General features: G+C 48.3%; 1 protein-coding gene across 3 annotated transcripts in view; it reads right to left on the bottom strand.

Moving 5' to 3' along the window:
- LPIN1 (lipin 1) overlaps positions 1-26,847 on the bottom strand; it is a 121,560-nt gene that overhangs the window by 85,694 nt on the left and 9,019 nt on the right. For all 3 annotated transcript variants that reach the window (XM_082672908.1, XM_082672909.1, XM_082672910.1), the window contains exon 2: positions 4,513-4,569. In XM_082672908.1, the coding sequence (XP_082529034.1) occupies positions 4,513-4,569 (57 nt within the window). The remainder of the gene's footprint in view (positions 1-4,512; positions 4,570-26,847) is intronic.

Below are 26,847 nucleotides of genomic sequence, written 5' to 3'. Positions count from 1 at the left end.
AGGTCATAGGGAAAAAAAGGACTCCTGCACAGAGAGCTGAGAGTTTGGAAAAATTAGGGAACGTGATAAAAGTACTAAGTGCAAGGAATAAAAGAAAAGAATTAGAAACTACTGAATGAGAAAAACTTCTTATAGAGGCAGCATGTTGCAGTGCTTAGGAATAAAGTCTCTGGAGCTAGAAGATGTGGGTCTGAATCCTAATCCTGCCATTTATCAGCTGTGTGACCTTGAGCAAGTGGCTCAACCTCTCTGTGCTCATTTTCTCATCTCTCAACTGAAGATAATAAGACCAACTTATTACTATAAGGAATTAAATGAGTTAAGTTTGTAATACTCTTAGGAGAGAACCTGTCACTTGGTAAGCACCATATAAAGTTGGTTAAATAAATAAGAAAACCAAAGTGCTATATGAAAATCATGGTCACCCAAATAAGATAAATAGATCCCAATTAAAACAAGTTAATGGACTTAAAAATAAAGACTGTGATAGTTTCCAAGTGATAGACTAAAGTCAAAGCTTAAGGACATTATGTGTGTGTGTTGTGGGGACGGAGGGCAGGGGAGAAAGGACGGGCAGGGAATGGGAAGCACAAATTTTTCCTGCTAACAAGGAAAAAGAAAGGCAAACATAACTTCCAGGAAAAACACACCTCTCCCCAAGAAAAATTCTATATGTAAGAAAGGCAGAGTCTGAATAAAGAACAAACTAAAACAGGATAAGATTATACATAAATGGCAGAGTCTGAAAAAGGAGGATGCATTAGCGTATGACGCTCTGTGAGAATCAGCTAGTTTATCAGTAACTCCATAGGATAAGGTGCAAAGAAGATACGTAAGTAGTTGGCTTTAGTCGTGAGTCAGCATCTCCTAGTTGATTTTCTAGAAAATAGGCACGTGAAGCACTTGGATAAAATTTTTCAAATTTTAATTTAAAATTCAAATTTAATTTAAAATTTAAATTCAAAAATTAATTTAAATTCAAAAATTTAATTTAAAATTTAAATTCAAAAATTAATTTAAATCTAACCAAAAGCCACTTCCTCTCTGCACAGAATGTGCTCTCCATCCAAGAAGACATTTTAAATCCTGTCCTTTTTCAAACTGAAAGATAAGAAAGAAAAGGAATAAGAAAAATATGGTTCCACGTAACTGTGCCAGGATAATCTAGAATTCTGAGAATTGATGCTTTTGTTAGAAATAGGGCAATCAAAGCACAGGCTGGCCAAGAGGGAGGCTTCACGTGACTAACTGTACCATGTTCCCTCGCCTGAGTTAGACGGGTTACGCAGTTTGGGTGAACATCTCATTGCTCAACTTTCCCTCCAGAACTCGGGGGCCTTTGGCCTTGAATGAACCTCCATGTGTACAGGGATGGGTATGCTGGTGTGTATTTGGGGGGTTTCTGCATCCCACGGCCAGACCAAGATTCTTCAAACTGAGAGCTGGACCTCCAGGAAAGCCTTCCCTCAGACATTCCTCAGGTCCATGAAGGATTCATCACTGGCTTCTCTGTACTAACCAGCCCACATGGAACTCCGTCACGGCACGTTTCACAGAGCCTTGTCGCTGCGTCATTTCGTATGCCCCTATCTGCTCTACTGGTTGGTGAGCCCTTCAAGCAAAAGACCAGCCACGACACACTCATCAGTGTACCCTCGTGCCTAGAACATTTATTTGCACAATAAGTAGGAGACAGAGACAGGGACAGGGACAGAGAAAGAGACAGACAGGCAAAGACAGAGATTTTGAGTCCTACTCTCTCGCCCTGTTGTACTTTCCCTTCGTTTGGGTTTTCTCATCACTAAGCATTTTTGGAATTTATGAACCTATCTTCTAAGGATAACAACATAAAAATTACCAAAAGCTGTGACAGTAGAGGTTCTGATTGGAAACCCACCTGTGTGACCTCGCCCACCACCCCTGGCCACACACACTCCCTGGGTGATTTTGTCCCCCTTGGAGACTTCAGCAATACTGCTGACCCACAGATCGGTATCTCCAGTCCTGACCTTGCCTCTCAGCTCCAGACCGAACGTCCAGCTACCTTCTGGAAACCTCCATTTGGACTGTCCACCACGCACTTCAGCTCAACCAGGCTGACGATGACCTCCTAAATGGCCTCCCTGCCTCCAGCCCCATCCCATGACTACCCTGGAACAGGGCTGCAGATGTGACATAGCACTGCCTGCTTAAGGCCCCTCAATGCCAACACCCCCCATTATCATTACTTGTAGGATGAAGTCCAAGGTCTTTAGAAAAGCAAGTGAGGCCCCCCGTCATGAGCACCCTGCTCCCTTCTCCTCCACTGTCACCTCCCACTCTTCCCTTCTTCCAATCCCACCACCCAGTTCTCACCTCCGTGCCTGGCTAGCTTACACCTCTTTCAAGACTCTGCATAAGACTCACTTTCTCTTAGAAGCATTTTTCTGAATTGCTTCTAAACTCTCTGCCCGACCCCTCCAAGCTGAGTCCCAAGCCCTCTTCTCTTCTACACAATGCCTGGTGGTGAACAGCAAGCACTCTGTGGTCACGATCGGACGAACTCCCAACGTACAGCCGAGGAACTAAAGCTCAGAGAAGTTAGGGAACCTGCTCGATGTCACACGTACTCTAAGTGGCAGATGTGACCAGAACTTTGGACTCCACATCCAGGTCCCCTGCTTAGATGGTGAGATTTCCTGTAATTTCGCCCTTGCAGCAGAAACTTCTATTTCACATCCCCTGTCCATCGCTTCCTGTCTTGTTACCGCATGAGCTCTGTGACGGGCCCAGTACAGGGCCCGGCAGCAGAGGCTCAACAGATGCCCTTCCTAGACCGCCTCCCTTGTAACCGTGGCCATTGCCCTGCACCTTGGGCCGGGGGCTGGGCCTGGAAACCCGGTGGCCATGGGCTCCGGCCCCCAGGTCTGCAGAATGGGACTTGGCCACGGAGAATGGCAGCCTCACACCACCTTGTGATGGCCAGCCTGCCCGCCTACCCACAGGCGGAGCGGCTCACTTACCGGGACCTCCTGCCCTTCCTCTCCTCCATAGAGGACGGCTCCCCTCACTCCAGGCTCAGAGGCCACTAGCTGCCTGCCCTGCTTAAGATTCCTGGCCTCTGATTGGGCCCCGTCTCTGCCAATCCACTGGGAAGTATCAATAGAACTTCTGGTCCTCCCAGCGTCGCCGGGGCCAGGCCTTCCTCGGCAGCCTTCTTCATTCACTCAACTGGAGCCCCTGGATTCATCTGAGGAAGAATCTCTCCCTCTGCCTGGCCCTGCACTAGGCCTCCCGGTCCACACTCTGACCAGAGTCTCTCTCCGCACTGAGCTCTTTGAGAGAGACACCAAGTGTTACTCTTATTCCACATCCCCAAGGTTTAGGACAGGCCACAGTCAGGACAAATAAGTCTTCAGGCTTTATCACTTCCTCCCTGGATTATTCCAAAAGCCTTTCCTTGAGCTGTTCCAAGCCTCTTCTCCACAGGAAAGGACCCCAGGCTTAAAATCTATGGGGTAGAGCAAGTTGTATGAACTTGCTGAACTTAGGCAAGGTGAGGGCGAGACCAACATACTGTGAGAAAAGAACCAGGGTGTAGGTGGACCACTGCCAGGGATGCTTCAGCAAATTATCCCCCCGGACTACAGAGGCTCAGCGAGCCAGATTCACGAGCAGAACCTGGAAGCTGGCGTGGGCATGGGGGCGGCGTGGTGCTGGCCCTCGGGCTGCTGAACACAGGGTCTAGGGAGACCCAAAAGAGCAGAGAGCAAAGCACTAAGTACAGTCACAGAGACAACCTGCAGGGCCCAGCTGAGGCTTGGGGACCAGGCACAGGGCAGTGCCAAAAGGGGCCAATGGGTACAGGAGGAAGAGGCAGAATCTTCAGGAGGGCTTTGAGGGGTTCAGGGGCAGCCGCAAGGGCTCTTATTAAATAAACGTGACAGTCCGTTAAGGGCAAACAAATGGCATAAACCTGATATGAACATTTTCCTGTTGGCATTAGGGAGCCATTGAATGCTTTTTTTTTTTTTTTTTTTTTTTTGCGGTACGCGGGCCTCTCACTGCTGTGGCCTCTCCCGTTGCAGAGCACAGGCTCTGGACGCGCAGGCTCAGCGGCCATGGCTCACGGGCCCAGCCGCTCCGCGGCACGTGGGACCTTCCCAGACCGGGGCACGAACCCGTGTCCCCTGCATCGGCAGGCGGACTCTCAACCACTGCGCCACCAGGGAAGCCCCATTGAATGCTTTTCAATCAGAGAGGTGACAAAATCAGATCTATGCGTGGCAGAGGTTGGCTCGCAGGGAGAAGAGGTTAGAAACTAGCCATAATGTTCCTAGCTTCATCTGGGGCTCATCAAACCTTTAGAAAGGGCGACAGGCCAACTCTGAAAGCTTCAGTCGAATGGCAGAGTCCTGGTTTGGGGACTGCATGTATCCATGTCAATAAACCAGTTTGTCAAAGAGTATTTTCTCTCATCTTGAAATGTCAAAGTATTGATATAATTAGGGCATTCATAGCAACTCTACTCACATTAATGTTTGAAGACCATACATTTCGAATCCATCCAGGGTCTCTCATTATTGGAATCTGGAAAACAAAAACATTAGAAATTACTTAATGGGAATGTTCTGTAATTAGTGGTAGCGATTGCACACCCTTGTGAATACACTAAAACCCACCGAACTGTACACTTTAACACGGTGAATTTTATGGTGTGTGAATTATATCTCAATAAAAAAAAGGAAATGCAGTAAGAAGAAGGATTTGGTGAGGTTTTTTCTGAACACACTCAGAGTGTGAGGTCTTGGTAAGAAACGACACATCGTGAGGTCGTAAATCTCTCTCTCCCACTCCTTTACTTCTCTGTGGTCTCCTCCTTCCCAGAGCACATGGACCTATTGGGGAAATGTCAGGAGATAAGGCAACGTGGAAAAATGATGGGATTGGGAGTCCGAAGACATGCTTTCACGTGCTGCCTCTACTGTTTCTTGGCTGTACGACTTCACAGGGCTAGTTTTCTCTGTAAAATGGGCATAACAACAACCCTGGAATGGATGGGTGTGTAGTGAGCGCTCACTGAGACTATTCCGGTGAAAGGGCAAAGCGTCCTGCACAGATGAGCTGTGAAGACTGTTGGTATGAAATTATCCAAGCAAGTAGGACCTGCACAGTCTGCTTTTCCAACAGGGGCCCCCATTAGAGCTCCCAGCCTAAGGGATGTGATACGTTTTCATAGTCCTTAAACTATACTTAAGTTATACTCAGAAACACATATGTTCTGGGACTTCCCTGGTGGCGCAGTGGTTAAGACTCTGTGCTTCCAATGCACGGGGCCCGGGTTTGATCCCTGGTCAGGGAACTAGATCCCACATGTGTGCTGCAACTAAGAGTTCACATGCCACAACTAAGGAGCCCACGGGCCACAACTAAGACCCAGCACAACCAAATAAATAAATAAATAAAGTAAAATTTTAAAAAACCATATATGTTCTGAGTGAAACTAAAGCAGCCCAGAATCAACAACCCCTGAAGCCCCTTACCCCTATTTCCCTCATCCTCTCATTCCCTTGCCCATCACCCTACCTGCTATTCATCTAAGGCATTTAGCTTTTCCAATCCCTATTGTTGATTGGCAGATAATTACTGGTGTTGCTTTACTTGATGGTTCATTTAGTTTCCCGCAGGGGCCAAGTGCTTTGCTAGGTTGTGGGAACAAGGAGATGAGTAAAATAGAAATCCTGTCCTTGAGTCACTCATGATCTAGTGGGGGGCAGGCAGGAAGACATGTAGAAAAGGTTTTCATGGCCAGGACCACCACCAAGACATGCCCAGGGTCGGGTGGGAGCCCGGGAGAGAGGCAATAGTTTGCTTGCGGGGAATATAAGGAAGGTTCTGCGCCATCCACAGGTGACATCTGAGCTGCTTCTGAAGGATAAGTGGGGCTCTCTGAGGAGAGAGGAGGAGAAATTCCATTCCAAGCAGAGAAGAGGGTGTGTTCAAAGAAACAAAGGCACCACACATATGTTTGGGGAACAGCCAGGAGCGCCCAGGACTGGAGAATATCCCATCGTGTGCAAGCGATACAGAGCAGGCCCGGGATGGTCTGCAGTCAGGAGACATGCGTAGAGTGGGGTCATTTTTAAAAAAAGTTCCTTTTTTTTTAACAAATGTCCTCCTTAAACAAAACCTTTTACAGAAGTCCGTATGTAAATAGAAGGGGAATGGGGCTTCCCTGGTGGCGCAGTGGTTGAGAGTCCGCCTGCCGATGCAGGGGACACGGGTTCGTGCCCCAGGCTGGGAAGATCCCACATGCCGCGGAGCAGCTGGGCCCGTGAGCCACAACTACTGATCCTGTGCGTCTGGAGCCCGTGCTCCGCAACAAGAGAGGCCGCAACAATGAGAGGCCCGCGCACCACGATGAAGAGTGACCCCCACTCGCCGCCAACTAGAGAAAGCCCTCGCACAGAAACGAAGACCCAACACAGCCATAAATAAAAATAAATAATTTTTTTTAAAAAAAGAAGGGGAATGCTGTGGTCATTTCAGGGAAGAGGCCTGGCGTCCCCAGGCTTGGGTGCAGAGCCCTGGCTTCAGAGAACACAGTTTGAGAACGGCGACTGTACACGGTGGGGAGCTGCCGAGGGGCGGGATGGTCAGGCCTGTGTTTTATAGGATCACTCTGACATCTGTGTTTTGGACGCAGAGAAGCAAATTTAAAGGCTTTTTTTTTTTTCCCTTAGCCGCATAGCTTGTGGGATCTTAGTTCCGGAACCAGGGATTCAACCCCCAAGCCCTCAGCAGTGAAAGCGCGGAGTCCTAACCACTGGACGGCCGTGGAATTCCTTTTTTTTTTTCTTTGAAGGCTATTCTAGCAAAGCGTGGCCAGGGTGTGAAGGAAGGTGGTGACAGTGGGGGGGAAGAGGAAGGGGCGGCTGTGAGCGCTGCCTAGTGGGAGAGGCCCCCCGGGCTTAGTGATTGACTCGGATGGTCGGATGGGTGAAGAACAGGGAGGGTTTGAGGATGACTGAAGTTTCTGGCCTGGGTGACTTGGTAGATGATGGTATCATTAAGCATCACTCAATGAGGAAAACTGAAAGGGTAAATTTGGGGAGGACTCTTAGAGTATTCTGGAAGATCTGTAATAAAAAGGATAGATTTTCCTCTAAGACAGAACCCAGGAAGGAAGGTAGGTGTGAGTTAAGGAATTCTATTCAAGTCCAGATCCTGGTAGGGAGAGCGGACAAGGCGATTGGTTTCTGCATCTATAAATTGCTTAATATAGTAATTATTTCAGTCCTGGTTTCAACCAATCAATGCATTTGAAACACTTCTGGAAGTCCAGTTACTACCTCCATTTTAGCTCCTCTAGAGTATTCCAGCATTCTGCAAAAAATCATGCCCCTTGGGTACAGATGTTCTGAACCACCCACCTCAAATTCCTCATGGGACACAAACATAGTCACATGCCCGCCAGCACGCGCTGGTACAACAGTTGCACGGATTTTACACTCACGAGGTAGGCTAGGAAGACTGGCAGCAGTTCAAATTCACAATGCTTGGATTTGGTCCCAATTAAAAATGAAGTTTCTAATCAAATACCAAATATATTTTTTGCTGCCATGGGAGCAATGACTCTGACCCCCCAGAAATTTGCTTTGATTTCAGAGATTAAAAATAAACACAAGAACACCAGAAATGGTGAACCCATGTATTTCAACAGTCATTTCTCTCAAAGCTAAGAAGAAAATAATCTCATTCCACCCCACAGCTATTTGTCTGTTGTCATTCAAAATTCTAACGCAGGGCCTCCCTGGTGGCGCAGTGGTTGGGAGTCCACCTGCCAATGCAGGGGACGCGGGTTCGTGCCCTGGTCCGGGAAGATCCCACATGCCGCGGAGCGGCTGGGCCCGTGAGCCGTGGCCACTGAGCCTGCGCGTCCGGAGCCTGTGCTCCGCGGCGGGAGAGGCCACAACAGTGAGGGGCCCGCGTACCACACAAAAAAAAAAAAAAAAAAAAATTCTAACGCAAAATTTGAAGCCCAACCTTTGGTCCCTGGGCACCAAGCAGTTAGCAACTGTGGGGGAAGCCAAAAATGAATTTGGGTTTGAACCCCCATTCTCCCAATAAGAGCTGTATGGCCTTTAGCAAGGAATGTAACCTTCCTAAGCCTCAATCTTCTCATCTGTAAAAGGAAGAGAAAAATAAAATAGTTCTGGAGCTGATGTAAGAAAGAAAAGATATAATACTGTGTAAAACAACAGTGCACAAATTTTAATTGCTAATCCTGGCTGATGATAGCACGGAAGTCTCAGTGTCAGGAACAGGTGAGCATCTTCTGAACAGCTGGTTTGCTTTCACCTTATTTATACCATGAAATGTGTAATTGCTCAGGTCTTTCCTGAGACATTGGGGGCCAGAGCCACACTTCTGCTCTACTCCTTATAAATGAGCCGGACTCTATGAAACGCATGTTTGTGTTAGCCTCATTCTTGGCTCTATTTTCTGCCTCTACCTCTTATTTTCTTTTATTCCTCACTTAATTTAGACATATGTAACTGCTATGAACTGAATGTTTGTGTCCCTCCCAAATTCATATTTGAAGCCCTAATCCCCAGTGTGATGGTATGTGGAGGTGGAGTCTCTGAGAGGTAATAAAGGTCATAAGGGTGGAGTCCTTGTGATGGGATTAGTGCCTTTAAAAGAAGAGATAGGAGAGAAATGAGCTCTCTCTCTGCCATGTAAGGATACATCATGAAGGTGACACATCACCTACAAGCCAGGGGGAGGGCTCCCAGCAGAACTCAACTGTACTTGCACCCACAACTTCTTTAGCCTCCAGAACTATGAGACATAAATTTCTGTTGTTTAAGCCACCCAGTCTGTGGTATTTTTGTTATAACAGCCTCAGCTGATCAAGACAGAAATTCTGTTATGTTTTGAACCATCTTTTGTCCTTCGATAAATACAGTAACGCACAGATAGATGATAGACAGACAGATATAGAGAAATGAAAAAATGGTTGGAGAATGGACCTAGTAAGTGTAGATACAATAATAGATAGGAGATAGATAGATACTTTCCTCTTGTCTTTTCCTTTATGCTGTGTGGATTTGCTTGTTCACTTGACTATATTAATCATTATGGGGTGTAGGGCAGTTGAAATAGAACCACAAAGACTGGTCCTAGTCAGGGCCTCTGCCACTTATAAGTAGAATAATACTGAACCACTGACTCACCCTCTCTGAGCTTCCGTTTCCTCTTCTAAAGAACCTACATGACACTACCCACCTCGGGGCTGCTGTGGGAGTTAAGTGAGAGATGTACTTGAAAGTGACCAGCATATGGTAGGTGCTCAATGAAGGTGAATTTGAATCTCGATGGCTGCCTGATGAAGATCAAAGTCCAGGACACAGTCTCCTGTGTTCCTCGTAGGGCCTTTGCCCGTGATTTGCTGGAGGTCACATATATGGGCCTAAATCCAAATTCAAATTCAGGTCTGCGTGACCCCAAAGCTCTTGCTGCCGTTTCACTGATGGAGAAGCATTTGGACCACAGAATTCCCACCACACAGAAGGAGAAAGAGGGAGACTTCGGAGACAAAGTCTTCCAGATCATCAGGCCTTAAGTCCACAGTGATAGGCCAGGCGCGTCCCAGTTTACACATTCTAAGGTTCATTTGTTCATCTGAACTTCTTTTTAAATAAAGAGTAACATTTTCGCATAGAAAGTGTTCCATCCAAGTGAGTTCGTTTTTCCAGGGGAGGAAAGGCAGAGGAAGCCATGGCCTAGATGAACTGAAGCAAGGCTGAGCTGTACAACCAGGGACCTGCTGGCAGTACGGTTTATACAGCCTCCTTTTATGGGAAAATGCATCCAAACGCCAGCTGAGGATTCCAGGAACACCTGGGAACAGCCCAGGGTGCAGTGGGAGGAGCCTTGGTCTGGGGAGGAAGCAATTCAGGATTTAGTCCTGACTGTCTTACTAACTTGGAGGGGGCCTTGGACAAGGTACTTCCCTTCTCTGGGTTTCAGTTTTTCTTCTGTCAAAGGACAGAATTACACTAAGTGCTCTTTATCTCCAAATTTCTATAAGCCTAAATGCACGTGCCCTCCTACATCATGATTCCAATGCCAAGATCCCCCTCTTCTGAGCCCAGCACCCTCTGTCAATACGATCTGAAGTAAGGGATGAGGATAAGGAAGGGTTTGCTCTGGTTGGAAGGAGACGGGGTGAAGAGGAGGACACCACAGGTGGGGCTGGAACTGGACCCAGTCAGACTCTAACCTGGGTCCCCCAGGGTCCCTTCGACTAGTGTAGAAATGGAAAGAGAGTCTGTACTCAAGAGAACTGGATCTAAGCCCTGGTTATAATACTTAATAATGCTTGGCCTTGGGTAGGTCACTTCATGTCTTAGAAATTCAGTTTCTTCAACTACAAAATGAGGTTAATAGCACTTGCTCCATCTTCAAAGCTCTCGAGGGCAGGTTGAGTGCCTCTGACGTCCCATGTCTCTGACCCATTCTCTGAACTCATGGGATTACGTCCGGCCCACCGGGGTAATCCAGGATAATCTCCCTATTTTAAAGTCGGTGATGAGTAATCTGAATTCCATCTGCAACCTTAATTCTTTTTTGCCATGTGATTAACACATTCACGGGTTCTGAGGATCAAGACATGGGCATCTCAGGGGGCAGTATTCTGTTGGCACGGCCTCCTCATGGGATCGCCCACATCTCCTTTTGCCACGTTGTAGTTCATCCTCCTTGCTGCAGCCAAGGGCATCTTTCTGAAACACGATCTGGTCGTTTTACCTCCATGAGTAAAACCACTCAAATAAATATATAAAATGTATACAATTTTTTAAACCCTTCCTTAACTTGGTGAACAAAGTTTCCACCCACCTGTCCAGTCTCATCTCCCACCTGCACCCTTTGATCTCTCTGACCCAGTCACACTGGCCTTTCACCACCTCCTATTCAATTTATTCCATCCAGCCACAGGGCCTTTGCACATGCTACTTCCTCTGCCCAAGACACATATCACGGCCAAGTATCACCTCAGAGAAGTGGTCCCTGGCCTCCTTGACAGAGATCACATCATGACTGCAGCCTCCGATAGCACCTTATTGCTCTTTGCTGGCACTTAGCACAGTTGGCAAAGTTACAATTGTTTGCACAACTCTTCAGCTAATGACAGCTTCCTCCATCAGGGACAGCGCCTATTGTTCTCACCATCGCACCCCCGGAAGATAGTCAATAAATACTTGTTGAATGGAAGTATAGAAGTGTGACTTTTTCAACATACAGACGAGGACACTGGAGCTCAGAAGGTCGAGGAACTTGACCAAGGTCACACAGCTAGCAGGCGGGGGTGCGTGAGCTGGGATCTGACCCAGGTGTGACTGACCTCTAAGCCACAGCGTCACTCCATCTGCATTGCAGGCAACTGGTAAAGGAAGGGGACTGCGGATGGCCTGATTTTCGTGCTTTTCCTAAGGAAAGATGAAGGTGGTGTCGGTCCCTGCAAGTACTTGAGATATAACTTCCAGGAGAGAACTCTCCCCTGAAAGGAGTGACCCCCCCCGCCAGTACAGGCTCTTACCCAAGCCTCGTACTTCATGTGCCGCCACTGGAAGGACAATGAAGAGAGGCAGCACCTCCCAGCCCTGCCGGAAGCCTGTGTGTGTGTGTGTGTGTGTGTGTGTGTGTGTGAGAATGTGTGTGTGTGTGTGTGAGAGTGTTGTGTGTGAGTGTGTGTGTGTGTGTGTGTGGCGTTAGATCAGAGATGGCCTCAAGTTCTTTGCTGCCATTGACAGATAAAGTCTAACACTCCCCTTGAATCTGAGGAAACCTAACAGACCTGCTTGCTCGCTGATATGCAGGACAAGTGACATTCTTCAACTCCTGAGGTCATTAGAAACCTTCCAGCGTCCCCTCCGCGTTTTGCAATGCTCTTTAAGGGGGATGCCGGCTGCGACGCAAGAGGCTTGACTACCCTGAGATGTCACGTCTGAGAGGCCCTGCAGGCGCTCCTGGCAACAGTCCCGGCTGAGGCCGGCCTACCAGTCACCGCCGCCAAGCCACCAGCCACGTGAGGGAAGCCAGCGTGGTCCATCCAGACCAGCCCGTCTAGCAGTCAGGTTCACTGAGTCATCACATGAGGAGGCGAAACATCACCAGCCAAGTCCTGCCCAAATCCTGACCCACGATATCATGAGATATAATGAGATAGTTGTTGTGTAAGTGCACTAATTTGTGAAGCAGTTTGCTCTGGAGGAATAAGTAGCCAGAACAGAGGATGTGTGTTGGGGGAGGGCGTCTGGTTTCTATTTCTCTGTTTGTTTACATGTAAAATTACATCTGCGCATCTGTGATTGTGCCTAGTTTTGCAAGTGTGTCTATGTGTTTGCTTGTATCTACACAGCCTGTGCTTCTGTGTGTTTATCTGTGTGTCTTCTTATTTTCTCTGTGTCTGTGTGTGTGTATTTATGGCAAAATGATGAGGACGACTCTCCCCCGTGAAATCCAACCCCAGGGCTAACGTGCCTCCTTGCCTATCTTTAAGAAGAACCCACACAGACCATAGGTGTATTCACGTGTGTGTGTGCGTATACAAGGATAAGGTCTGATTAGAAAACAAGGACATAGCCTCTAATTGGTGGGTTCTATTGGGGAATTCGTTCAGTACAGGCAACCACTGAGCACCCACTGTTTGCCAGGCACTGTGCCAAGATCTGGGAATCCAGAGAGAAGCGAGGTCTTGTACAATGCCCTGGGCTGCCGGGAGCCTGGGGACCCGGGGAGGGTCAGGCCAAGATGAGAGCCCAGAGTTCTGGGGGCAGTGACCTCGGGCTCCTGGGGCACCTGAAGCCCTGTAAGAGCATCAGTCCAAGCCCCTGAGTGGGCAGCTCAGAGCCAAGCCACGCCCCACCCCACCCGACAAGCAGGGCAGCCTTCCCCGAGGATTTCTCGTGGGACGGTAGTAAGTCTTACGCAAAAACCAGTTCTGTGGTGGGGTAGGTAATTCTGGAAACACCAGATAAAACAGACAAAGATTTATTTCCTGCATAACTTCTTTCCTTACTACCTCATTGTATGCTGTCAGTCTCCTAAGGGGAATATAAAACGTAGGGTTTCCTCAAACCACACAATCTTGAAATCCCTTTTCCACTGAGCAAATGGTGGTCTCTGTGTGTCTGGTAACTCATTCACGGGACATTCTGATGCAGAAGTAACAGGTGTGGTCTCCAACCCTGGGGGTCAGTCATCTACCTCTCCCATCTCCACCGTCCCCCCCAGAGAAGGTAAGGTAGTAAGTAGTTTTAAGAAATTCAGGGACTTCCCTGGTGGTGCAGTGGTTAAGAATCCATCTGCCAATGCAGGGGACACGGGTTCGAGACCTGGTCCAGGAAGATCCCGCGTGCCGCGGAGCAACTAAGCCCGTGCGCCACAACTACTGAGCCTGCACTCTAGAGCCCGCGAGCCACAACTACTGAGCCCGTGTGCCACAACTACTGAAGCCCACGCACCTAGAGCCCGTGCTCCGCAACAAGAGAAGCCACCGCAATGAGAAGCCCACGCACCGCAACAGAGTAGCCCCCCCCACTGCAACTAGAGAAAACCAGCGCGCAGCAACGAAGACCCAATGCAGCCAAAAATAAATAAATGAAAGAAAGAAATTTATAAAAGAAATTCAAGTCTGGGGAATTCCCTGGCAGTCCAGTGGCTAAGACTTCGCCTTCCAATGAAGGGGTTGCAGGTTCCATCCCTGGTCCGGGAGCTAAGATGCCACATGCCTTGCGGCCAAAAACCAAAACGTAAAACGGAAACAGTATTGTAATAAAAATTCAGTAAAGACTTTAAAAAATGGTCCACATCAAAAATCTTAAAAAAAAAAAAAAAAGACAAGTCTGAATGGGGAGGCTAGTGGAAGGAGACACGGGAGGGCTGGGAGGGCTGGGAGGGCTGAGGGGTTGGGAGGGCAGTAAAAATGAATGAAAACAGGAGATGTTTGTGCCATGGGGATAAGGGACAAGACTGAACCAAGGCCAGAGGAAGGGAGGTTGGCCCAAGCCCTCTCTGCTACCATCCTGACACACTCTCCATGCAGGTCTCATCAAAGAGAGAGCCCTGGGCTCTCACTAAGATCTTCTCTAGCCCACGCCAAGTAAGCCAAGGTTTGTCTGTCTCAAGCACCCACATTCCATGGTGTATTGACCATGTCTTTTTATTTTCTGTATTTAATGCTTTAATATCTAGAGCTTTGCTGATCCTGGAGAGACTACCCCTCCCCGAGTAGCCAAGAAGAGAAATTAGTGCCGTTTCTCTGCTACTGAACACCTGGTCTTGTGAGTCAAAAGAAAAGGCAGCAGTATTTACTTCTTTATTTTCTTAAGCATAAAAACCTCTTATGGGAATTCCCTGGAGTCCAGCGGTTAGGACTCTGCACTCTCACTGCCAAGGGCCCGGCTTCAATCCCTGGTCGGGGAACTAAGATCCCACAAGCCTTGCAGCAGAGTGGCCAAAAAAAAAAAAAAAAAGAAAACAGAAAAAAAACTCTTACAAGTGACGCAGTTGAAGTCCAGCTTTCCCTGGCTGGTTTCTCCTTCAGATCCCAGCTTGATGACGTTTAGGGGCCTGCCTTTCATATGCAAAGCAACCAGTCCAGACCCCTTAACTCAACCACCTCTCTGATCAAATGCTCACACTCTGGGCCACTATCCACTTGTCCTAATCACCCCAGGAAGAGGGCCCAGACAACCAGGGACAGCTCCATCCCCCAGAGCCTGCTGCAATCATTCACGCCAGCCAGTCCGAAGCCTGCTGACCCTGCCTGTCCATTCCTTACCCCCGAAACCACAATAAAGACTCTTGCCCATATGTTCCCCTCTCTCCTTCTACCTCCTGACTGACCCTGGTGCTTCCTCGTGTGACCCTGCATAGAGTGCCTGCTTCCTGTTTCTAGGAATCTGTGAGAATTACAAACTTCTTCCTTCATGGCAGTTATTTCTGTGTCCACATGTCTTACCGCACCAGAAAAAAACAAATCTTGCGTACACTTAAAACACTTGGCTTCCTGGAGCCACAAGCCCAGAAGGTGGAACTCGACAGAAGCAGCCATGATAACATCAAGGTATCGATATACCCAGGGGGATTATACAAAACAGTTAAGAATTTTAGTACAGCCACTGATCAAACCAAACAGACACCCAACCAACCAGAAAGGGCACATCAGCCTTGGATACACCAATTAGTAATTCAAGTAGCTTTTTACAGGGCGACTAAAACATAGATTCTAGAATCTGACCAGCTTGAGCTCAAATCCCAGACCCATCACAAACTATCCGTGTGATCTTGATCTAGTCACTTAACTCTTCTGTGCTTCAACTTTTTCACCTGTAAAATGGGGATACGACTATATTGTTATGATGAGGATTGAACGTGAATGAATTTAAAACACTTAGCACAGGGGCTTCTCTGGTGGTGCAGTGGTTAAGAATCCACCTGCCAGTGCAGGGGACGTGGGTTCGAGCCCTGGTCCAGGAAGATCCCACATGCCACAGAGTTTAAAAGCCCAGCTTTTAAAAATGAGTCCCAGGCAACCAGCAACCTGTTCTCCGTGTCTATGCATTCGGTTTCGTTTCCTTTTAGATGAAATGAATGAAGAGGGTCAAAAGAGACAAACTTCCAGCGATCAAACAAGTCCTGAGGATGCAATGGTGACTACAGTTCACGATGCTGTACTGTGTATTTGAAAGCTGCTAAGAGAGTACATCTTAAAAGTTCTCATCACAAGAAAAAAAATGTTTAATTATGTATGGTGTTGGCTGTTAACTAGACTTACTGTGATCATTTCATAATATATACATGCATCAAATCATTATACTGTACACTTGAAACTAATACAATGTTACATGTCAATTATATCTCAATTTTAAAAGATAGCTTTCCTACGCCATCTACCAACTCAGTATTTGTCTGGATTAATAAGCTCATCTTTTAAGATACAGACAGCCTGTGGAGAGAACAAACAGAGCAAGCTTTTTACCTACAGTGTCCACAGGTTAAATACGCTCAGCAAATTCGGTTGCTCTGAGGAAAAGGAGTTTATGATGGAAGGGTGGGAATGGTACAGAGTAAGCGGGGAAGGCATGTTTGGGAAAAAAAAAAAACAATCGGGCCCTGATCCATCAGTTCAAAAGTTGGTGGGTTTCTATGTATAAACAACCACCAAGAAGATGAAGAAATTGCTTCCCCCGAAGACATTAGGTTCACGCAATACTGTTCTTGCATTTCTCAGAAGAGGCAGTTGAGGAGAGAGCCAGTTACAGCAGCCCTGATTCCAGGGAGGACTCTTACATAAAGAACTTGGAGAAAGCCTCCTGACTTTGCGTACATCCAGCTCCTTCTACGAAAGCATCTGGTCTCCTAGGACAGCTGCGGTGAAGCTGGCCCCCCGCCAGGCTGGAGAGCGGGCAAGGGGCAAGGGAGGCGACAGCAGGAGAATCAGGACATGACAGGACACGATGTGCCCCTACGTGGCCAGCCTTACCCCAGAGCACCATGGGTTGAGCTGACCCAGATGACAGACACCCACATCCCTGTGAAATTGGGACCTGTGGGGAGGGGCACTGGAGGGAAAGATTGTCTGTTGCTCGGGAGAAACTGACAACGCAGTCAGCGTTGGACACAGTGACATTCTTTGGCCATCCGGCCGCCTGTGCCCGACTCAGGACTGCAGGCAAAGCCTGGTGTTTCCAGGTTGGGAAGTCACCGAAAGCTGAGGGAAGCATGACAACCCTTCCTCTGATGGTGGCCGGTGGCCTGGGGACATGGGGAGGAGGGGCATGTAAATGGGGCGGGACCCAGGAGGGGCTTGGTACCAGGCTCTGCCAGGTGCCCACAGCCAAGAGGCTAATCAGGTGGGAGTCAGGTATTCAGCCGCTGACGGCCATCCAAGAGCTCCTCCCTTCAGCTCGCCTGTGAGGGGGGCCTTTCCCTGTCCCCGGGCCAAGCACCGTCACTACCAATGACAGGCAAGAAAGGAACCAGCAGGTCACCAAGGTTCCGCAAATGCAAGCTTCCCAGGGCTGGGGCGCAGGCTGAATCCCTCAGTCTTGATGCACAGGCTCCTCGGGCTGGCCGGGCTTTCAGGCTGAAGCAGGGAGAAGTAGGAACCAAAGCCTGGTGTGGTCCAGAGTGGCTGGAGGGGCCCCTTCCTGACCCTCAACCCCGGCAGCGGCCACGGGCCCCCAGGAGCTGCTGCTGCTCTAGCCTGGAGGGCAGTCAGAGCTCAGGGCTGCCACAAACACAGGAGCTGGGCGAGGCTTCTGGAACGTGCAGGAGCCTGGCCTTGGGGCACACAGGGGGCCTCGGGTTTGGGGACTGCCTGTTTGAATGACGGCTTCACTTAGAAACAAAGAGGGAATAAGCCAGAGCTCCACAGAAATGGGTGCAACCTTCTCGGGACTCGAGCTAGGGAAACACTCGAGCTAGGACGCAGCTCTCTTCTTGGGAACAAACACCTTTCTCTGGGCCAGAGGCTGGGTACCCAGAGACAGGGTGGAGGTCCCTGTTCTGAGGGGTCCCAGGCCCCCACCACCAACGCCTGCTAACCTGAGAACCAGGTAAAAGAGAGCATGATGACGGGGCAGGAACACAGGGAGAGTCACACGGGAGTGACAGCCGAGCTCAGCTGTGAAGGTGGATGGGGGTCTCAAGGCCAAAAGGGGGAAAGAATTCCCGCAGCGGGGGAAGGGGCACAAGGGCGTCACAGCTCGGAGCAGCAGCCCCTGGTGGCCTGTGGCTTGATGCGGGGCCGGGAAGAGGCGCCCTGGGCCCAGGCCGAGCTGGCCGCGCTGCTGCGGATGAAGCTGCTTTGCGCCCGCCTCTCCTGCTCTGGCTGGAAGGCCCGCAGCCTGCCCCAGCCTGTGCATCAGGCCTTAGGGACTCAGCAGGCTGCCCCGCACCAGGGACGGAATGCAGCCCCTCTTAACACATCACCAACCTGCCCATCTCCCCCGCTGATCCACCCAGTCAACCATGAAATACGCTCTCCCTTTGTTTTGCCTGTTTATTGCCCATCAAAGCTCCTCTCTTCACCTGATTCCCCTGCTGGCTGCTGCCCGTTTCCGCTTCCCTTTCCAGCAAATGCCTCTGAAGAGTCGTTCGTGCTTGTGTTCTTCAGGTGCATCTTCTTGTTCTCTCCTAAACCCGCGTCAGGGGCTCCCCGCCTCCCCCACTCTGTCACCAGAACTGTCCTCGTCAGGGTCACCAGTGGCATCCGGGTTGCTAAATCCCATCAACATTCTCAGTCCTTAATCATGTTTTTGATCCATCAGCAATGTTTGAGGGCTTCCCTGGTGGTGCAGTGGTTAAGACTCCACCTGCCAGTGCAGGGGACACGGGTTCGAGCCCTGGTCCAGGAAGATCCCATGTGCCGTGGAGCAACTGAGCCTGTGCGCCACAACTACTGAGCCTGAGCCCACAAGCCACAACTACTGAGCCCGTGAGCCACAACTACTGAAGCCCGCGCGCCTAGAGCCCGTGCTCCGCAACAAGAGAAGCCACCGCAATGAGAAGCCCGCATGCAGCAATGAAGATCCAACGCAGCCAAAAATAAAATTAATTAATTAAAACAAAAAAACCCCCCAACGTTTGACACAATTTCTCACTCCCCCTTCCTTGAAACACTTCCTTCTCTGACCTCCAGGACACCAAAGGCCCTTGTCTTTTCTTCCTGCTCCAATGTTAGCTCTAGGTTTCCTGCAGGTCTCTCCTCCGCCCTCTAGGGACCACCTTGTCCCTCTTCTCGAGCTGACTGACTCTCTTGGTGACCTCATCGAGTCTCAGGGCTTTAAATACCTACAGAAGGCTCGTGACTCCTGACTGTGTATCTCCAGCTCCAATTTCTCTCCAAAGTCCAGAATCATATACTCAGCTGCCTACTCGTTATCTCCAATTGTGAAATCTAGCAGAATTCTCCAACTCAGCACGTGCAGACCTCCACTGACCCCCATCCCGCTCTGCCTGTAGGTTCGCCCCCATCTTGGGTGATGACAGCTATAGACTTTCAGGGGCTTGGGCAACCTTCTCTGCTTCTCTCGCACCCATATCCAGTTCACCAGGAAATCCCGATGGCTCTGCCTTTGGGATGTGTCCGGGATCTGGTCACTTCTCAGCCCCTTCACTGCTCTCACCTTAGTTGGAACCCCCTTATCTGTCTTCTCAGTGGCCTCCTAGCTGGACTTCCTGCTTCTCTGATCCTACAAACTACTTTTTACACTGCAGGCCCAGACGTCAGAAGACATCACTGCTGTGCTCAACTCAGACCCGGCAATGGCCAAAATAAAAGCCAAAGTCCTCATAACGTCCTGGAAAACCCTAAAAGCTCCCCCATCCACTCCAGCCCCACCCCAACCTTGACCATCTCCTGATGCCCCGCCCCCCTTGCACTCCATTTCAGCCTCTTCCTGGTCCCCAAAGGTTCCACCATAGGGTCCTTGCGCTAGTTATTCTCTCCACCAGGAACACGTTTTCCCCCAAATCAAATGACCAACTCCCTCATCTCCTTCAAGTCTTTGCTGAGACATCACGTTCTCTACAAGCCACGCTTGACCACAGTCTGCCTTTCCACCTCAGAATCTCGGATCCTTGTACTGTTTCATTTTTCTCCATTGCACTTCTAACCTCTAGTGCATTAGATAATTTACATATTTAGTATACTTACTGTTTATGGATTGTCCAGATGTGAACTCCATGAGAGCGAGGCTTTATTTTTTAGTTGTTTTGTTTGGGTTTTGGTCAGATTTGTTCACTGATGCGTCCCAAGTTTCTAGCAGAGTTCTTGGCGTATAATAGGCTCTCAATAATTATTCTTGAGTGATGGAATTGAATTAATTATAGTCTCATGACTGCCTTGAACCTTGGTTTTAAGATGCTTATTTGATGGGCAGCAAAATCAAACAAATAAACCATATGATGTCACAGATGATGGGCTGTCATGGAGATTCACAGATGGTGAGAACATGATGGGAGAGTGGTACCTAGAGCACTTCAACTGTAATAATCTTTTTTTATTTTTTAAAGGAGTAGTAGGGATACAGATGTTCATTATATTATTCTCCATAACTTTTATATCTATGAAAGATTTCATATATTTTTTTAAATAACAGATATTCAGCAAGTTAGCCGTTAACTACTATGGGCTCAGTCCTATGCTAGGTATTGGGCTGGGGAGTAGGTGGGGAGCACGAAGAACGCTGGTCCTACCCTCCAAGACCTTGACACGTACAGTGAGACAACACAGTAACTTCCAGAACATACGAGGAAGACAGTCCAGGATTCATGGGCAGACGAGTGGTACTGACACTCAATGGCACAGAAGTTCAGAGGGCCCAGGGCCCAGACCTTCCCAAAGACGGGAAGTTGAGGTCAGCTCTGATGAGCCATGGGAAGGAGAAAGGCTTCATGGAGAACAGGAGCTGTAGCAGTGCACTCTCGCAGGAAGCTCATGTGACAATAACAGAGCATCTGACCCTAGAAACATCTGTCAACCTCACCATAACTTTTGCATCCGTTCGCAGGGTCGCTTGTTCTATACAACCCACAAAGTCTTTTCTGTTTTGAGGATTCTATAATCCTGTGTGCCAAAATGACCAATTCACTCAATGCTAGGCACTGAGCGGGCAGAAATTTTTTAAAGGTATAGCTCTTGCCTCAAAGACTTCACAGTCTAATATGGGAGTCCGACATCAGTTCCCTTAACAACCTTGAGAAGAAGATACAATGAAGATGAGGAAACTGAGGCTCAGAGAGACACCAAGGACAAAATACAAACCCGGCCTCCAGGAGCTCCCATTGCAGGGCTGGGTGCCCAGGTAAGCAAGAAGCCATTCTCGGTGACCTCTCACACTCTGATACGCCTCTGAGCCAGCCCGAGGGCTCTAGTTATGAAGGCAGTTTACGATCCTGCCGGCCTGGGGTGGAGGCTGGGAGTCTGCACTTCTGATTAGCGCTCAGGTGATGCAGATGCTGCCGCTGGTCTGAGGACCAACACAGGGCTCTCAGACTGCTGACCGGACCATTCAGCAGAGCGCCTGGACCACATTTAGATCAGCCTAGAATCTCTAGATCAGTGCTTCCCAAACCTGTCAGCACATCATAGTCACGTGGGCAACTTGTTAATGCCAGCAATTTGATTCCATAGGGATGGCATTTAGGATTCTGTAGTCTTTAAACACACACACACACACACACACACACACACAAGTTGCTCAGGGATTCTGGTGCACAGTCTTTTCCAAAAACGACTGTCCCAACTCACCTTCCCAAGACCCCAAGGACCAGCTCTCCCTGGCTCGTCAATGTCTCTGACTCTCTCGCTCCACCTGCTGGATCCATGTTGTCTGTCATAATGACCTCAAAGCTTCCTTTCATTCACAGCTGGACTCGAGCCGGAGAAAGCCTAGGGGGTATGATCTGTATAAGGAAGCCTGGCCCGCGACCCAAAAGAAGATGTCTCCCCCACTTTAGCTGGTCTCGATGCCTTAAATTTCTCAGGCTGCAATATAATCCCAAGGTCTCAGGGCCAGGATCCTACTTACCTCTGTATCGTGGGGCTTACCCAAGGGTACAGAAGATGGACCTAGTAAGTGGCAGTAAAATTTAAATGAAAACTTTGAACTAAATACTGCCCTTTCTTCTATTTTTATCAAAGGAAAACATCTGGAGAAGAGCAATTTAAATGAGTTTCCTCCTGTGGTTTTCCTCTGGGACACAAAGTGGACAACACCAGAGCCCTGGGTGTCTCGGAGGAAAGGAGAGGAGGGGATATGGGAGAAGGAAAGGGGGTGAGGGCCTGTGCAGGGCACTGGCTGTTTGCTAAGCACTTTACAAACACTACGACTTGGGATCTAAACCTGCTTGCTCAGCAGAATCAACTGGAAAATTCACTAACAGTCCTTCTTCCAGGCCCACTCTAACCCGCTGAATTGAAATCTCTAGCGGGAGAACCCAGGACCTTCTCAAAGCTCCCAGGTCATTCTGGTATTTAGGAAGCATGTATTACATCGTTTAACCCTCACAGCAACCCATTTTACAGATGAAGCCACTCTAGCGCAGAGGGACGTTCTGAAGTCACAAGGTCAGTAAACGTCAGAGCAAAGCAAGAAGGAAGTGGGACCAACCTTTCTGGCGGCACTTTCACAGGAAGCGGAAACATTCAAAATCCTGGCAGGAGTAATAGGCTATGACTTTTTACTTTGAATATGCCGGTGTTTCCTTAGGATACATAGTGAGTCAATGTTCCCAGCAAAGGCATGTTCACCATGCAGACTTTACCCTGCATGCCCCCAAGTGAGTCATTCTTAGTGTTAAAAAGCCAGGGGCGTGGACAGCCTGGCAGCCACCAGAATCCACAAAAAATAAGCCTGGCAAAGAAAATGCTTTCTTTTTCATAGAATACTTAGGTTGGCAGATCAGGAGAATATCATACACGCGCGCACACACACACACACACACACACACACACACAAGGGTATTAAAGGTCTGACCAAGGCATTTGATAAAATCTTTCATGATGCCCCTAAAAGATAGGTTGGATAATTTGGGTTAGGTAATATAGTAATAAGTACAGCTAGTTAAACTAACATTCCTGAGGAACGTGAAAAGGAAAGCAAGTAAGTCAGATTTCCAGATGTAACAAAATCAGTACATTGGATAACAATTAAAGCACCAAAGGACTCTGACAGGTCTAAAGCCAATGAAATGACGTTTAAGACAGATAAACTAAGGCTCAAAAAGTCAGTTGTGCAACTAGAAGATAGGGAAGGCTTAGCCATCAGCAGTTAGCTCTGAATGCTTTGATCTTAGAAAACAGTAAGAGATATATAAGATCTAGAACAAGGAGGCGGGGGCCACTGGTCAGATAAAACTTTAAGAAGGACACTAGCAAACTAGGGTCTTCCCAAAGAGTCCAAGTGGGTGTCGACAGAATCAGAAATCATGTCTCACAACAAAGAGCCAGTGGAAGGAACTGAGCATATCTAGTCTGGAGAAGAAAAGATGAAGCAGCGTTGTGAACGCTGTCTACATACCTTGGAAAAAAGACATAGTCACTAAAAAATATATATATATATAATATAAATAATATAAAAATATTATCACATATTTATCATAAAATTTATTATATTTTTATTATGTATTTATAGATTTTATTTATCATAAAATTATATTTATTAATATATTATTATATATAAATAATATATATTTATATATAATACAAATAATATATAAAAATATTATACATCATATATTTATATTTTATATATATATCATATATTTATTATACTTAAACCTATATATTTAATGCACAAATACATCTTAAATATATTTATAATTAAATAAATATAGATATATTTAATATTTTGTTAAATATATTTTTATTTATCTTTGTTAACTATATTGATTTTATCAATACAGCTGACCCTTGAAGAATGCAGGGCTTAGGGGCACTGACCCCCGTGCTGTCGAAAACTCGCATAGAACTTTGCAGCTGGCCTTTTGCATCTGCGGTTCTGCGTCTGCGGTTCTACATCTGCGGTTCTGCATGGGCAGATTCAGCCAACCAAGGATCACATCGTAGTATGTATTTATTGAAAAAACCCTCACATAAGTGGACCCGCAGAGTTCAAACCTGTCTTGTTCAAGGGTTAACTATATATGTTTTAATAATAAGATTCAATTTATTAAATATACATACAAGACTGATTCTGGGTAGCACAGGAGGTCCAGCTGGAGGCAAGGGTTAACCTTACAAAAAGGTGAATGTTGGGCTTCTCTGGTGGCACAGTGGTTGAGAGTCCGCCTGCCGATGCAGGGGACACGGGTTCGTGCCCCGGTCCGGGAGGATCCCACATGCCGCGGAGCGGCTGGTCCCGTGAGTCATTGCTGCTGAGCCTGCTCGTCCGGAGCCTGTGCTCCGCAACGGGAGAGGCCACAACAGTGAGAGGCCCGCGTACCACAAAAAAAAAAAAAAAAAAAAAAAAAGGTGAATGTTGTTTCCTAAATGCTGGCCTGCAGTTAAGCTGCCCCACCTCCCACTTCCATTCTCGGAATTGCTTCTCTCCCCCAGATCCTGTCAGGTGCTGGGAAACCAGAGAAACACAGCAGAGTTTCTGTCCTCAAGAAGCTCACCATCCGGTAGGGAAACAAGGCTGCAGAACTAACTGATACAATGAAGTCAGCTCTAGACTGATGGATACGAAGTACAACCAGCACCAGAGGAAGGTGGAATTCATTTGCTCTCCAAGAGTAGACAAGAAGATTCACTAAGAAAGTGACCCAGGAATTGGGTTTTGAAGGGCAAGTAAGAGCTCGCTGAACAAAGAGGGAGGGAGGGAACTTCGTGAACAGGGGGCAGAAGCGTGGAGGGGGTGGATTTGGGGAAAACTTGAGAGCTCAGCGTGACCAGAATTGTGTTTCTATGCCTGGATCACCGGGGAACTTCTAAGAAAACAGAGACACGGGGAGCTAAACCCCACAGATTCTGATTCTGTATTATTTGGAAACCCCGTGAGTCTGATGTCCAGGACTGGTAGTGACCACAGGAGTCCCAGGGGTCAGCTGTGAGTGTAAGACTAGATTAGGTGACAGCCAGCAAGGCCCCTCCCTTCCCATCTAACATTCGAGAAGCCCATATACCAAGAAGTGTTCTCTCTCAACCAAAAAAATCTCCCAGGGGGGGAGCCACGGAGAACAGTGTCTCTCCTGCTAACCCCACCTCCACTGCTCCGCCGCCAGGTCACCCCAGGAAGAGGCAAGGAGCAACGGGGCCAGTTGAAAAATGACCGTCATTCAAGTGAGACGGTCCCTGCTGGAGAGTCAAATCTCTAACCCTGAGCAACAGGGCTGAGCAGAGACGTGAAGCTGGGAGACTGGCTCCCGTGAAAGAGCTCATTCCTGCGAAAGCTTCCAGAGAAAAACAGCAAGGCAGCATTTCCGGTGGAGAGGGCAGGTTTTTAGAAGCAGGAATAATGGTTTCACCGCTAGTTGTGAGACCTCAGGCCACTTACGTAATCTCTCTAAGCGCCTCTGTGTGTAAAGGAGGCTAAAATCCACTCACATGGTACTTATGAAGACTGATAAGACAAAAAGAAAAATGCTTCATCGGGTGCCTAGCATACAGGAAGCACTCAGTAAACAGCAACAACAATAATAAACCTGGACATGTATCAATCTGAAAGAACTTTAAATTATCCATAAATTGCGAATAACTCATATGTTTGCAAAAACACTACTCTACCAGGTGGCCGCTCAGTGTTCAGCCTGTAAGACTTACTGTTCTTTCTCTTTCCATCTGGTGACCTCTTACCTGTTTGGCATTTCTAATTGGACAACACCTAGAAACTTGAGCCCATCTTGCTTCACCTTTAAACGTGAAGTGTCCGCCAAATGTCTATTAATAAACTAAGTTTCTGCCTGGGTCAAATCAGGGGAAGTCACTAGCTAGCCCAAGTCCCCATTTCCTTTATCTTGAACTCCTTTGAAGTTCACATCACCTTAGATAAAAATAATTCACTCAAGAATTTCAACACAACTCTCTAATTGTTGGCCAAAATGTTTTGTATATTGATTCAGTTTTCATTTGTCCCGCACTTGCATGGAGCAGAGGGGACATGGTCCCTCCCCAGGTATGCCCTGTCCTGGGTCCCAGTGTCACAGCGCTCTCTAGAGGGCATTTCTGGGCCAGGACACCGAAGGACAGCAGTTAGATGCTCCCTACGAAGGGCTGCACGTTTACGGAGTAAAGGAGGAACGTGCAGGGCCCGCTGGATGTAACAGGACATGGAAACAGGGTCCCCCAGCTATGGCTCCACAGAAGGGCTCAGCGCACCCATCTGAAGTCCAGAGACTGTCACTCCATTTTGCTCCCTGAAGAATTCTAGGCTGTGATTCCAAGATGGTCCACTTGGACGGACCACAGGAGGTTACCTCCCTCTCCAGGGGCTTCAGAGTATGCTGCATGGAGCCCTGGGTGACGGTGAAGAGAGCGAGGGTGGGGACAAGGTGGTGGCTGATGTGGGCGCTTGAGAAGGGAGGGCACCAAACTTGCCATCTTGGCATTTCACAAGTTGCCCCGTTTTTACTTCATTTACAGGGAGGGATCTGCAGATATTTTCATTGATAGCAAGGGTTTCGTATCGGGGAATGCAAGTGCTGAAAAGCGTGCTCAGGCCCAACTCCCCGGGCCACAGCTGGCACACAGGGCCCCTCTGGAGCGCAGAGTGCAGAAAGAGCACCCCTTTGTTTGAACAGATTACAAAAAGGTGCCCCTTCCTCCCGACTGTCACAGCCACCCTCAGTCCCAGAGTCCAGCAGGCTTGGTGAGCGGAGTGCAGGTTGGCTTTTCACCCCCAGTTGCCCTTGAGCCAGCACTCTGTGCGGACCGCAACTGCAGGACCCTACATGGCAGCCCTGCCGCACCCTCATTCTACAAGGCAGCTGATAAGGCTTGAGGAATAGTGAGCTTAGCTCTGCAGAGTGGGCACTCCTGTGCCTGTAGCTACACAGACAGGGTCTCCTGTGGTCTGCAGACGGCTCTATGGGGGCGGAGGCAAGGCTCCAAAGTGACAGCAGGCCTGCTCAAAGCCACACTGTGGCTTAGAACCTAGACCTCCAGACATTCAAACTCTTTGTGTTCCCCTCCTACTGAGAGAGACTCTCATTCTCTTCATCCTGGTGACAATAAACTCTTCAAAAGTTCAGAGGCGCCCCTCTTGCCCCCCCCCCCCGCCCCCGTGCTGTCCCCGCTGAAGGAGATGTCACATTCTTCAGCCCCTCCCCCCAGACTACAGACCAACCAAC

The sequence above is a fragment of the Grampus griseus genome (assembly GCF_964374135.1).
Source record: "Grampus griseus genome assembly, chromosome: 15".
Taxonomy (NCBI): domain Eukaryota; kingdom Metazoa; phylum Chordata; class Mammalia; order Artiodactyla; family Delphinidae; genus Grampus; species Grampus griseus.
This window is presented reverse-complemented; position numbering and strand designations above follow the sequence as displayed.